At 39.2% G+C, this 12,383-nt stretch overlaps 1 protein-coding gene across 5 annotated transcripts in view; it reads right to left on the bottom strand.

Annotated features, from left to right (window-relative positions):
• rev3l (REV3 like, DNA directed polymerase zeta catalytic subunit) overlaps window positions 1-9,096 on the bottom strand; it is a 79,919-nt gene extending 70,823 nt beyond the window's left edge. For 3 of the 5 annotated variants that reach the window (XM_067481294.1, XM_067481295.1, XM_067481296.1), the window contains exon 1: window positions 8,405-9,094. In XM_067481294.1, coding sequence (XP_067337395.1) covers window positions 8,405-8,543 — 139 coding nt within the window. In that variant the 5' untranslated portion in view covers window positions 8,544-9,094. Of the gene's footprint in view, window positions 1-8,404 lie in introns of all 5 variants that reach the window. The other 2 variants (XM_067481299.1, XM_067481298.1) reach the window with 2 other exon arrangements.
• Window positions 9,097-12,383: the final 3,287 nt, after the last annotated feature.

The following is a 12,383-nucleotide window of genomic DNA, read 5'->3' as shown; positions in this document are numbered from 1 at the left end:
TGTATCAACCTTAACATCCTGTCTGTATGTATCCTATACTGTATATTACTCAAAGGCCTTTTACTCTCACTTATGTCAGTGTTTTAAACTACAAAACAGAATTGTAAATTAGGTAACTGTTACCCAATTTTTATTAAATTGTTCAATTGAATTAAAGATGCTTTTTTTCTCAAAAAGGAGGTGAAAAGAAGAGGAAATGCTGCGTTTTATTGACATAATAATGATAGAGGAAGCTGTTTGAGCAGATGATAGAACTCAAATGAGACTAAATTCTGTGACTGATATTTGACATCACCTTCTTTCTTATCTGGTTATAACCAGACATGAAAAAGAAGAACAGTGATCTCTAATGGCAAACAATCTGTTAAATGCATCAATGTGAAAGTTGTGAAGAGCTTCACACAATCTCACATTGTCCAAAAATTGGAAATTTTTCCTTAAGGGTTAGACTGTCTAGCCAGAGTTTCTAAATAAATGGGGAGTGCCTATGGTTTGGTTGCTAAAAAGAGGCATTACCAATGACACTGCTCTTTTACATAGTGCATACGCAGAACATATGCCCCATAATTATAAAAAGATACAAAATTGAATGCAATACAATGTATTGCCTCCATTTGTCTCCTTTTGAAGCAGCCTCAAAAAATGGAGCATCTTAGTTATTGTACATATATACCTGGGGAATGACAGATTCACTATAAAGCACTTTGAAAAGTAGATAGGAAGGAGAATTGGTTAGAGCTGAGCTGTGTGTATGTGTGTCTGGACTTGCTCTCTGATCGAGGCTAGCAATCTCTCGCCAGACAACAGGAGAGATTTCCAAGCACTTCCTTCTCTTCACTCTAAAGAAATTTGATACTCACCGAGTGTCTCACTGTCCGCTACCTATCACAAGAAGGAACAGTAGCTCGGCAGGTCTACTAGGTTTAAGCCCCTCCCCAACCCAACCCCTCACTCAAGTATAAAAGGACAGGAAAATATTATATTGCAGATGAGATAATTCAGCAGCAGTAGCAGATTACAGTCGGGGAAAAGAAAGGGGATACAAAAAGAACCAAGTAGGTTGAAACAGGAAAAGAGACATAAAAGCTTTTAAAATCCTTCGGGTATCATAGATGTTGCATGTCAAATAAGTTCGAGAGTTAGTGACCTGTTAAGCAGCAACAATAGTCAGCCTGTCATCTGTCTGCACAGACACAAGCTCAACTACAAAACACACAGTGCTATTTTTAGAGTTGGGTTTCCAGAATTTCCCTCCCCTCTCCACTTTTAATAAACCTACTTGTACTCTGCTTTGGAATGTGGAAAAACCTAATCAAGAAGGACCCTTTCGATTCCTACTAGTCTCAGATTTAATGAAAGCAGCAGCAGAAAGACCTATAGCTGTTGTTCTACAGGTATAATTATACACTGCAGACAATTGTATGAGGACAGATCTAGTAAAATCTAGATCTTAGGAAAGACAAATCATAGTCATTTGCAAAATTCAGGACCCACTTATTTTGAAATGGCAAAACAACTTTTTTATTCAACATATTATATACAATAAAATTCTGCTTTATTAAATGCAGAAATAAGTATTACAAATAATTATATTATTTACATTATTATACACATAAACACACACACACACACACACACTCTGGCTCGATAGAGAGCAATTAGGTACATTCAGTTGGTACAAATGTTCTTTTATCATGAGAAGTAACAAAAATGTAACAAAAAAGAGAATATAAAAAAGCTTCATGTAAAATAGTGGAAACGTACAACATTTGTATCCATTAATCAACGAAAGAAAAAATTTTAAAAATTATTAGTTTTACTCAATTACTTATTAGTTTTACTTTCAAGTTTGTTTAGTAAGAGATCTTAGTAACACTTCCCAGTAATGATCAATTTGTCTTTTATTTAAAAACAAAACAAACAAACGAAGCAACTGAGTAAAATCCGCAGTCACCACTGACCTACTGCTAACATGCAGTTGGGACAGTGGGACAGACTATGATAAATATGGTAAGACTATGGGCATCACAAAAATCTATGTTTAGACAGATAAAGGAAAGTGAAAGTTTTGTTTGTTCCACTATGCACACTCCGCAAACACACTTGGGCCTTATTAACATTCATGCTGAATAGCAAACCCCAGTAGGTTCAAAGCATTTTCCCCACTCCAGCACCAATTCAAGCTTCCCTCAGCTTGCCAAATTCTTTTATTTTTTTTAAGAAAGCCTAATCTGCCCTAAAACACTGTGGAGTTCTCCTACAGTAGTGCTAGTGGCCCCGAGGGAACACAGAGTGGGAGCTCTTGCTTTTTTACAGGCTAGGGGACAAAGAGAGGCCCCTCCTTTCTCTGTACAGGGACAATGGAAAAAAGGAAGGATGAGAAAGAGCCGAACACTGAGCAAGAGGGCCGAAATGACCCAACACCACGTGCCAACATGGGCCCCTCTCTTCAGACCAGATAGAACCACTTCACAAAAACCTGCTTTAGACAAGGAAAAGGCACTGCCAGAATATACGACATTGCAAACCCTATCAACACTGGCCGTCAAAAGAACCCCAAGAGGCACTTCACACTGAACAGGAGAAACATCCAACACTGGCTTTTGAACCCTGCTATTTCAAAAGATAAAATATGTTTCATTACGTTATTACCATAAGGTAAAGACCATGGATACATTTCATAAATCATTTGTCAAAGTGTGTACGTTTGCGGCCAGGGAGGTAAATCTTTACAATTTTAGTTAAACTGTTAATACAATCCTTGGCTGTTTTTGTTACTTATGACAATAAAGGGTCATTTGTACTACCTGATTGTGCATTATTAATATGTAAAAATATCAATGTTTTAAAAAAAAAACCAATTCATTGGGATGCTCCAAACTATAGCATAATTTTCTAACCTGTTAGCTAAGAGCATGTTCATCCATTAAAAGCGCTTCACTGCAGCAGTCTTTAACTAAGGGTAGTTAAATTAGTTAAGTTAAAATTTTCTGTCAGTGTCCTGCAACTTCATAAATTCTACTTTTAATTGTGCCAGACTTAACAACTAAGGTCCCTAATTAATTAACAGTTTACATTACAAATAGTCTAATATCCATTTTCAGTAGCTTTTGTAATCAGTAACTCAACATCAAAGTTATTTCCTGTGCTTGTTTAAATAAAAACATGCAACTATATCATCACTTTTCCTTACTATAGACTGCTTTCCTTAGCAGTCACCATTTGTTTAAATGAATGCATCAAAGGCAACTACCTGTCATGAAACATTTTTTTCTATTCTTAATATTATTATTATTATTAATATTATATTTTAGTTATTTATCCATCCCATTATTGACTGGCTAAATAACTAAACCTCTTGTTTGCACTATAGTTCAACGGCAGCACAAAAATTTATCAAGTGTTTGGATAATTCAACTTTATTTATATAGCGCCAATTTACAACAAAGTCATCTCAAGGCACTTTAATTGACTCTTACTAGTTGTTATCTCACTGAGTGTTTTTCCTCACGTTTACCCAAATGAGCACTGTATTTGTAATGTTTGTAAACGGATTGTGACTGGATCATTTCCCTTTGTGAGTTTTACATTAAAGTAACAAGGCTGAAGGTCTGGGTAATGTAAACAATAATTTATCATTATATCAATTTTAAATAAGGAATGAGTGTAAGTTTCTCATTCTCTAACAAACTGTACCTGCTGCATTAGACTCAACTCCTTCAGTGTCCTCTACATTCGTTACACAGAGCAGTTTAAACAGAAGCTCTGGGTCCCCATACTCAAATTCCTATAAAATGTGTCTTCCTCTGAACTCATTTCTAAGAATCCCAGGCCTCACTTTATAAGTAAAACATTGCAGGGTGAGGATTAGTGACAAACAGTATACAGTCTCTACTTAGCTCTGGTAAATCAGGTGTTACAAATATCAGATGGCTGTGAGCATTCTCTTAGACAAAGCTGGAAAATTGTGTAGACAATAGGCTGACAATATCATCCAAATTATTAAATTATTATCTAAACTACTTAGAAGCTACTAGAGCACTAGTTAGTGATAAGTGAACCAGAGTAACTGACGAGGGGAGAGAAAAGTACCAAAAACTTTTTCACTACGGTGAAAGGGGGCAATGACCTTCTACCTAATGAACCACAGAGTCCTTTGGAATCCCCTATTATTCCATTAATGGATCTGTGAGGAATTCCTTCAGATGGCATTTAGAGCTCCCCCAGAAAGAAGCTGTGGGGGTGGGGGTGCCAAAAAGGAAAGAAGAGGCCCTCAGTTTTAATCCTCTCTATATTAGACCCACCATCTTATTGCTGGGTCTCCTCATTTAGGTCAACTGGTCATACACTTCCTCCATATCTGCTCTTACATACATCGAACAAACACTAAAGTGCAGATGCACAAATAAGGTAGTGTTACAGGGTACTCAGGGCCCTTCATGCATCTGGGCAAAGGCATCATGGGTGGAAATCATTGTTGTGAAACCTCAACAGGAAAGCAGCGAAGCTGGTTATTAATGAGCATAATGCTATACTAATCAATTTTTGGCAATTCCCACAACATAGTGAGACCCTATTGTTTTTTTCTTTATCTCTTTGGGCTGTTTCAGAGATGGGAATGTATAGTCAGTCTGTGTGCAACACAGGCAGGCCAGCTACTCATTGCTAACAAAGAAAAGGAGAGGGAAAAAGCAGGAAGAGTGGCATCAAATTACACTGGGCTGATTGGTGGGAGTGTGCATGGCTTAGGTCAGGGAAGGACAGGAAACACAAGGGTTGAGGTTGGAGCCAGCACCACATGCCACAGATGCACTACTGACCACTTACAGCAGGGTAAACACTTTGATGAGATAAAAAAAATGACACACATTGTGCAAAACTCTTCCCTACAGGCCAGATAATAAAACTCACCATGACATCTAAAGGAAAAGTAACTGCTGTTGGGTAGGAATGGCCTGTTCTAAAGCTACAGAGAAAGAGAAAAAAAGAGAGAGATCCTCTACTACAATGCGATCCAGATGGTGATGCAATTTTATTTCTAGAAACACACAGCTCACCGCAAGCAATACATAAACTGAGCAAGAGGAGAGTCACACAGTGCAAATCTGTGGGATTCCTACCACAGCACACAAACTGCAGACAGCCTACTTTGTCATTACTGCAACTTGGAACAAGACAGTCAGTTTCAAACCACATACACAACAGAGAAACAATGCAAACTGCTGTGTTTGTTTAGGAATTTAATCTGTGAAAGCTTTTAATGGTTCAGTGGGACAAGGGTATCTCTTTAAATGACACATGCCAGGAAAAGTAACCACTAACAGAATAGGAGGTGTAGACATTTAGACAGGGTTCAAACCTATGACACATAGGTCAAACATTAACACAAATGGAGCAAAGCAGAAACCTTGTTATGACACTTGGTCCACTTTAAGTATTACAGATTTTGCTCTGAAATTGTCTTTGTTGTTATAGAGCGTTTTCAGAGCCAACATCTTACAAACTGGTTTTATTAATTCGGCTCCAGGCTAACTCCTGACCCCAATTAGCTTTCATTAAGGGATGTCAAAATACCAATACCTGTATAGGATGGCATGTCCAATATGGCTTGTGTGTATTCACACCCATACTTGGAAAACATCCCCAATGCCACAATGTCTGTGATTTCAAAGTGTTTTAGGGCAATAAAAATAAAGCAGACTGTAAACTCTTCCCTGCTAAAGTCTTAAGATCCAGTTACTAAGTCACTGTCAGAGTCCTCAAGATTATTTTAAATGTGTTTGATATTTAAACTGACATCAGCAACAACTGGGGGAGTTTAGCAGCAACTAGAACTTCACCTGAAGTTTGCTTTGTTTTAGAAAGGTAATGCCTCTGTCTGTATTCCTCTAAAGACTCTACAGTCCATGTTGTCCATGACACTAGATCAAGGATAATGCCCCAAATCTGTGCTTTCTATTTTTTGTTCTTCTCAGTAAAAGTTGGTCTGTTTATAAACCACTCGTCACTGCCATTTTGGTTTTGGCAGAACACTTTCCACTTCATTCGAGGAATTTGCACATTTGTCTACCTAAGAACTTAGAGTGCTCAGGTGTGTGCTTCTTCCAGATTATCAGAAAATGGTAATTCGTGACAGTTGGTGGAAACCAGTATTTAAATGTCTTAGTTTTCCACTACTATTTGAACCAGCATTGTCTGCCATTGTCCCTCATCAGCTTAACTGTGCTCTGGTATTTATGAGAATTTACCTGTCAGTTTAGCAAGTCATGCTATAAGGACAACAGATACTCATTAATACTCAATATCTGCAACTACTCAAATGCAAGTACTTTTCTGACAGTCTCAGAAATTTCTGAAAAAGGAAAATGCACGTACATCTCAATGGCCATTTTGAATCTTTCTCATGGTGCGATGCAAGACTACTATTTTCGGGCCACAATCACAAATATCACCATGCTCGATGCGCTTTCTTGTTGGACAGCACAAAAAAACAAAACAAAAAAACAAAAACAAACAAAAAAAATCACTGTAGGGACCCTTACACCCATACTTTTTTCTAATCTACACTGTGAATGTGTAAATGACATTCAGTATTGTGTGTTATTAGGTAAAATGTGTACATAATTGTAACTTTAAAGGCTTTGCTATTTCTAATTCTTGTCTTTAACTCGTGCTAAAAGTAAAAACAAAAACTGGCTTCTGGATTAGCAGCTTTGTTAGATCTAAAGTCACCATAACCCTGTTACAATTTGCTGCTTTTATCTATTATCTCATCTTTGTATGAATCTATTAAGAAAATTGTTAAACACAGTTTCTCACAGCTCAAAGTAACGTTTGAGGGCTTATATTTTTGCAAGAAACATTAGTAAATACAGTGCAATTACACGTTATCACACAATTAGTGATTTGTATCATAAATTCATATCAGTAGTCGAACTGCAACCTTATGTTAATTTGATTTACTGTGCTTCAATCAGTGTTAATGATTTGCTACTCAACATACACTGAACTGACAAGCTACCCAGCATGTCTCTGCTGCAGTATATGTGTGCAGCCCTTCATACTGATGCAACCGCACATAAACCTACAGGTTTATGACAGAATCAAATTAGACCTGACAGCCTAAAACTGAGCCTCTGTCCTTCATTTCTGTGCTCTAAAGCCTTTAATCCTCACTGACGTACATACATCCTGCTGGACACTGCTCTGGGTCCTTTGAAGGAACCCCGCCACAGAATGGGGGGGCAATTGTGACAGCCATTTTCCCCAGTGGGGACTAACCCTGCTAAAAATATACAGTCACCATACCGCAATTGTGTTTTCACCTGTCAAATAAAGCTGAGGGCAGGGCAATCGCAAGGGGATTAGGTTGTGGTGCTAATGCTGTGCCATTGTGCTGGAAATTATTCTATTGTTTTGCAGGGTGGGGATTTAGGTACCCAGAGAGCCGGACTGTAATGGCTTTATTAGAGAGCAGGGCATGAGCCAAAGCTCAGAGAATACACAGACCTGCTGTTTAGTGTAATGTGTCTTTTGTGTGTGTCACACATGGGAAAATTATACACATTGTGCATTATGTTTTGGAACAGCATATGGTTCTGTTTGATTGATCTTGAAGCTTGCTTATTGTTGTATTCTTGTTGCATGATAATGGCCTCTGCCCTCTGCTCAGACTGTACTGTCATCTACAGAGTACATGCCGGACACTAGAGTGCTTTAACACAACTGCGAAATGTGTGTTACTCTCTGCTCATGTATCACACAATTTCTTTGCACTGTTAAAATACAGCAGCTATGAAATTTCACTACCATGATCGCTTAAGATCCCTAACATTGCTCTTTTTTGTTGTACGGCCTAAAGCTGCTCAAATTAATACGCGCTGTTAAAAAGAAAAAAGGGCTGCAGCATATTGCCAACGCTCTACAGGTTGCTACAAATGCACAACAAAACCGCTATAAATGACAGTATGTAGACTGTGGCTGAGTGCCACATGTGGCAGGCAAAAGCGTTGTCAAGCCCTACAAACCCTTGGCGTTCGCCACCATCTATCCATGATGGAGCATGGGAGCGAAAACAAAGCGGAGCCGTGCGAAAAGGGAGAGGAGGGGGAGGGAGAGGAGGGGGAAGCAGAGGACTCCCACCGCTGTGCGTGGAACGTATGTTAGGCAACAGCGGTACACGTTGCCTCGGTACACCGTGTCAACACCCTATACATCTCCCTCTCGTCGTTTTGCATACTAGATCCGTTACATTTCCTCTCAGCAATACAGTGCGGACGTGTAGGAGATCGCGCGCGTCCGAACAGCACCAACAAGCACGTAACATTAACTTGCCGCGTGGTGGGGTGCAGGAAAGGACAGCCATTAGCTTCAAGACAAAAAATAAACTCAAGAGGTGACCAACCTGCGGGTGTTGCTCCAAATATCCGCACTACTGGCACTTTCTTCACGTCGCTCTCCCTAAATTCAGAGTAGCACACGTCCAGGGTTTTAATGGGACTTGCCAGATAGTAGTCTGCGGAGACGATGCGCACAGCAAACATGACTGTAGCGTCGTCAGAGAGGGACCAACCGACAGAAAAGTCAAAAATCTGCTGTTAAGAGTCCATAACATGCGTGGACGTCGGTGGCAAGGCGATACCAGCCGAGGGGGCTGCTGTCACGGCGGTCAAATATCGACAAAACGGAGTGGAAACCCGCTTGTGTCCCATGGAAAAAAAAAAAAACACGAACAAAGATTGCAGTGGCCCCAATGCACCCCGAGGTGCCGCCGCCGTTGAGGTCCAATTACGGCTGCAGCAAACTAAAATCCACGGCGGCGGGTAGCTATCCGACGGTCCACCGCGGTCTGATCCATGTTGTATTTATTTGGTGGCTGTCCCGTGGTTTTAAGCTCTCAGCTTGGTGTTTTTGTTTTCTGCCAGGAAGACGTTTCCAGGCTTCCGGTATGGAAGCGTTATCTTCCCAAATCACGCCTCAGAGCTAGTCCCAGCCAGTCCCTTTTTATCAGACAGCCCCTCAGTTGTGCCCCTTCTTCTTCCATAACAGGGCAGCCCACGTTAGCTAACATGAAAGATGGCGAGCAAGAACATCACAATGCAGTCGAAGAGTACTTCCGTCAACAAATTTCAGATTAAAAGTCACGGCGAAACATAATGAACGTATTGACACAAAGCGCCAAATTAAAAACGAGTGATTATTTTGAAAGGCTCGCATCTGGCACAGTTGTTTATGGCTAACAGTTTTAGATGTATTGGCGGTTAAAAAGAGAGCCTACCGGATTAACCCAATCTGAACGCAGTAGTAGACAGTTTAAGAGACTTTGGCCATTATTTTCTAAATGTTTTCTAAGATCATGCGGTTGGATAAGGAGAATAATGGTGGTTTAAGTCTTCCTTAAGCACCGTTGTCTGATACAAAATGTTGAAATCAAAGTCTTTATAAAGATACTGTGGACATGTTATTGTCGTATTTTCAAAATAATAGCACACACACAAATCCGACCTGTAAAACTGGCATATTGATTAAGGAATAAAGATTCAGGATTGAACACATTGCAACATGCTAAAGTTGGTTGAAATTTTATAAATAATGTCAACAACGTATTACCGTTAACATGGGGATGCCAATGATACCTGCTGCCATGTACAATTTTACGTAAATCTTACAGCATCTGGGTAAGCATTGTTTCATAACCTGGCTGTTCTTGCTGTGATACTATAACTGAATATTCCCCTATCCCTGAATAAACGATAATATTGGTCAATAACACATGAACCCAAATCATCAAATGGATAGCTCTGTGCGTGACATTAGACTGAGGAGTAAATCAGAGTCCCCAGAGAAAACCCACGCAAAGCACAAGGAGAACATGCAAACTGCAGCTGTAGATTCAAAGCTGTGAGCCGGCAGCTTTAACCACGCTACCACTGTGCAGCCCTTAATTATACATATATTTTAAATATATTTTATGTCTTTGCTAATACAAAATTATGTTTTACACCAGAAACAATCTAAAAGAAAGTAAAGTGATCAACTCGTTTGTGGGTCCTCTTGGTTAGTGTCAGTTTAAACCTGCGCATGAAGTGTAGGCTAAAGCCAAATAGTTCATATTGGTATAGCGTATGTAGCGTAAAGTTGGTGGAAAAATATTAAACCATCCATGTATCCATTATCTGTAACTGCTTATCCTCTTCAGGATCATGGGGGGCTGGAGCCTATCCCAGCTTTCTCAGGTTGCAGGCAGGATACACCCTGGACAGGTCTCCAATTCATATATAATAAAAAAAACAGCAAGGGTAATTACCAATAATATTACACTATTATCTTTTATTAATCAGTTATATGTGCATAATTTAGTACTAAGAGAAAGTTATACAAAGCTTAAGCCATGCTACAAGGCTTCGTAAAAGCTCAAGATGAAACTTTAGGAAGACTCTTATTTTATCTTAGGAACTGGAAACTAGATTACAGAACATTCACTTGAGCTTGCCACAGTAGGCAAAACAAGGATCAGATCCAGATTAATGAAATGGAAAGCTTTACCTTCCTTACTGGTCCTTTGTTAGAAACATGTTCCTAAGTACTATAGCATGAACAAAAACGAAGAAATGGCTTGAACAAATAATAAGAGAGTTTTTAACTATGTTGTTTTCATTGCATCTTTACATTTGTAATCTTTCAGGGTTTGAATTGTGTCTCATTTTGGTGAAACTACAGGACCACCCACAGGTGCTTGACTGCCAATGTCTTTTTGACTCCTACACTTAATCAGGCTGTTCACTATTCCACTCAGATCCCTATAATGGTCTCTATATGGTGGGCAGCAACACTCGATGTGCTGTGTCTACTGTATTCTGCTCTCCACGGAAAGACCTATAATTCCCCCCATCACTACAAACAGCTGGTCTGGTCTTGTTCATGCTAGAGACATCATAGTCAACCACTCCCTAAAAAGTAAAAATGTTTCATTTTCAGTTTGTTGGTGAGCGAGGCTCTGTTTGCTGGAGTCTGTGTTGACCTTGAATGGGAACCCGGGTATTTTCATTACCGGTAAGCAGCACAGGCTTGTATGAGGAACACATTTAATATCAAATGAATCTAGAAATATTATATATTGCATATTTAATGCACTGCATGGTGGACACTTTTAACTAAAGTGTATTAAAGTGCATTGTGTGCATACATTTGTAGCATTGATGACCCAAGTGGGAGCAGTAACAAACTATCTTTTACTCACTTTCATCATAAAAACCATAATAGTTTTTTAGGGAGTGCTCCTATCAGTGGTTATGGCAAAGGGGAATTAAAGAAGAGGGGCTTATTAGCCTTCAGTGCCGGGTTCACCAACATTGTGCCCGTGGGCACCAGGTAGCCCGCAAGGACCACATGAGTAGCCCGCGGGCCTGTTCTAAAAATAGCTCACCATAGCGCACCTTACCAATGAGCTAAATCTAATTTCTTTGTGATTTTTTAAATGACATTTGAAAGTTATTGTGAGAAATCATTAACATGATCTGTGTCTTCACATAGATGAATATCATTAATTTAATTAATTATTAATATTAACATATAATTAACAGTAAATTGAACAAATTTGTAATTTCAAAAGTGCATATTAAACTGGTAGCCCTTTACAATAATCTGTACCCAAGAAGTAGCTCTCAGTTTCAAAAAAGTTGGTGACCCCTGCTTTAGTGGATTTGGGGGGAAGTTGGGATGTAGGAATGCTTCACTGTTTGTTTTGTTGGTCTTAGAAATGTTCCATTCATAGTAAAGATAAGCCATACTACAAAGTAGCGGAACATTACTCCTCTCCCTTTGTCTTTGTTAACAAGTTCAATTTGGTTAACCTCAGACTCCTACTCATACTCGGTTCCTCATACTTCCACCGGAGACATCATGATCTTTTTACTGAAAGACTGGTTCAACCCCTGAATCTGCCTCCCACGTCAGTCCACTGTCAATGAAAAATTTGAAAGCAGAATTGGAAAAACAAATAAAAAAGGGAATAATAGAATGAGAGGAATGTTCATTAGATATAAATCTAGTGCATTTAACCTCTAAAGACACTTCAACAGGATTAATGCTTGTTGTCATGAATATACTGTAGATGATAAAAAGCAATCATATGATAGAGGATCCAAGCCTCATGAGGTAAAATATCTGGGCCGGGCTGCTTTGGACTCTCCAGATAAGGTTGAGTTGAGTGATACTTTAGTCCTGGAACAATAACAAATAGTGGATTTATTGGTAGTGGCAGGGCTGATGTTTGCACAATTCAGCCTCATGCAGGAGCTGATAAAAGCCTGGACATCACACTAATCTCATACTGATGTGAGCAAATCATATTTTGTCAGCACTGGTAAACAGGCTGGACTGGT

The sequence above is a fragment of the Channa argus genome, chromosome 17 (genome assembly GCF_033026475.1).
Source record: "Channa argus isolate prfri chromosome 17, Channa argus male v1.0, whole genome shotgun sequence".
NCBI classification, from domain to species: domain Eukaryota; kingdom Metazoa; phylum Chordata; class Actinopteri; order Anabantiformes; family Channidae; genus Channa; species Channa argus.
The sequence above is the reverse complement of the archived record's forward strand: the minus strand, read 5'-3'. Positions and strand labels throughout refer to the sequence as shown.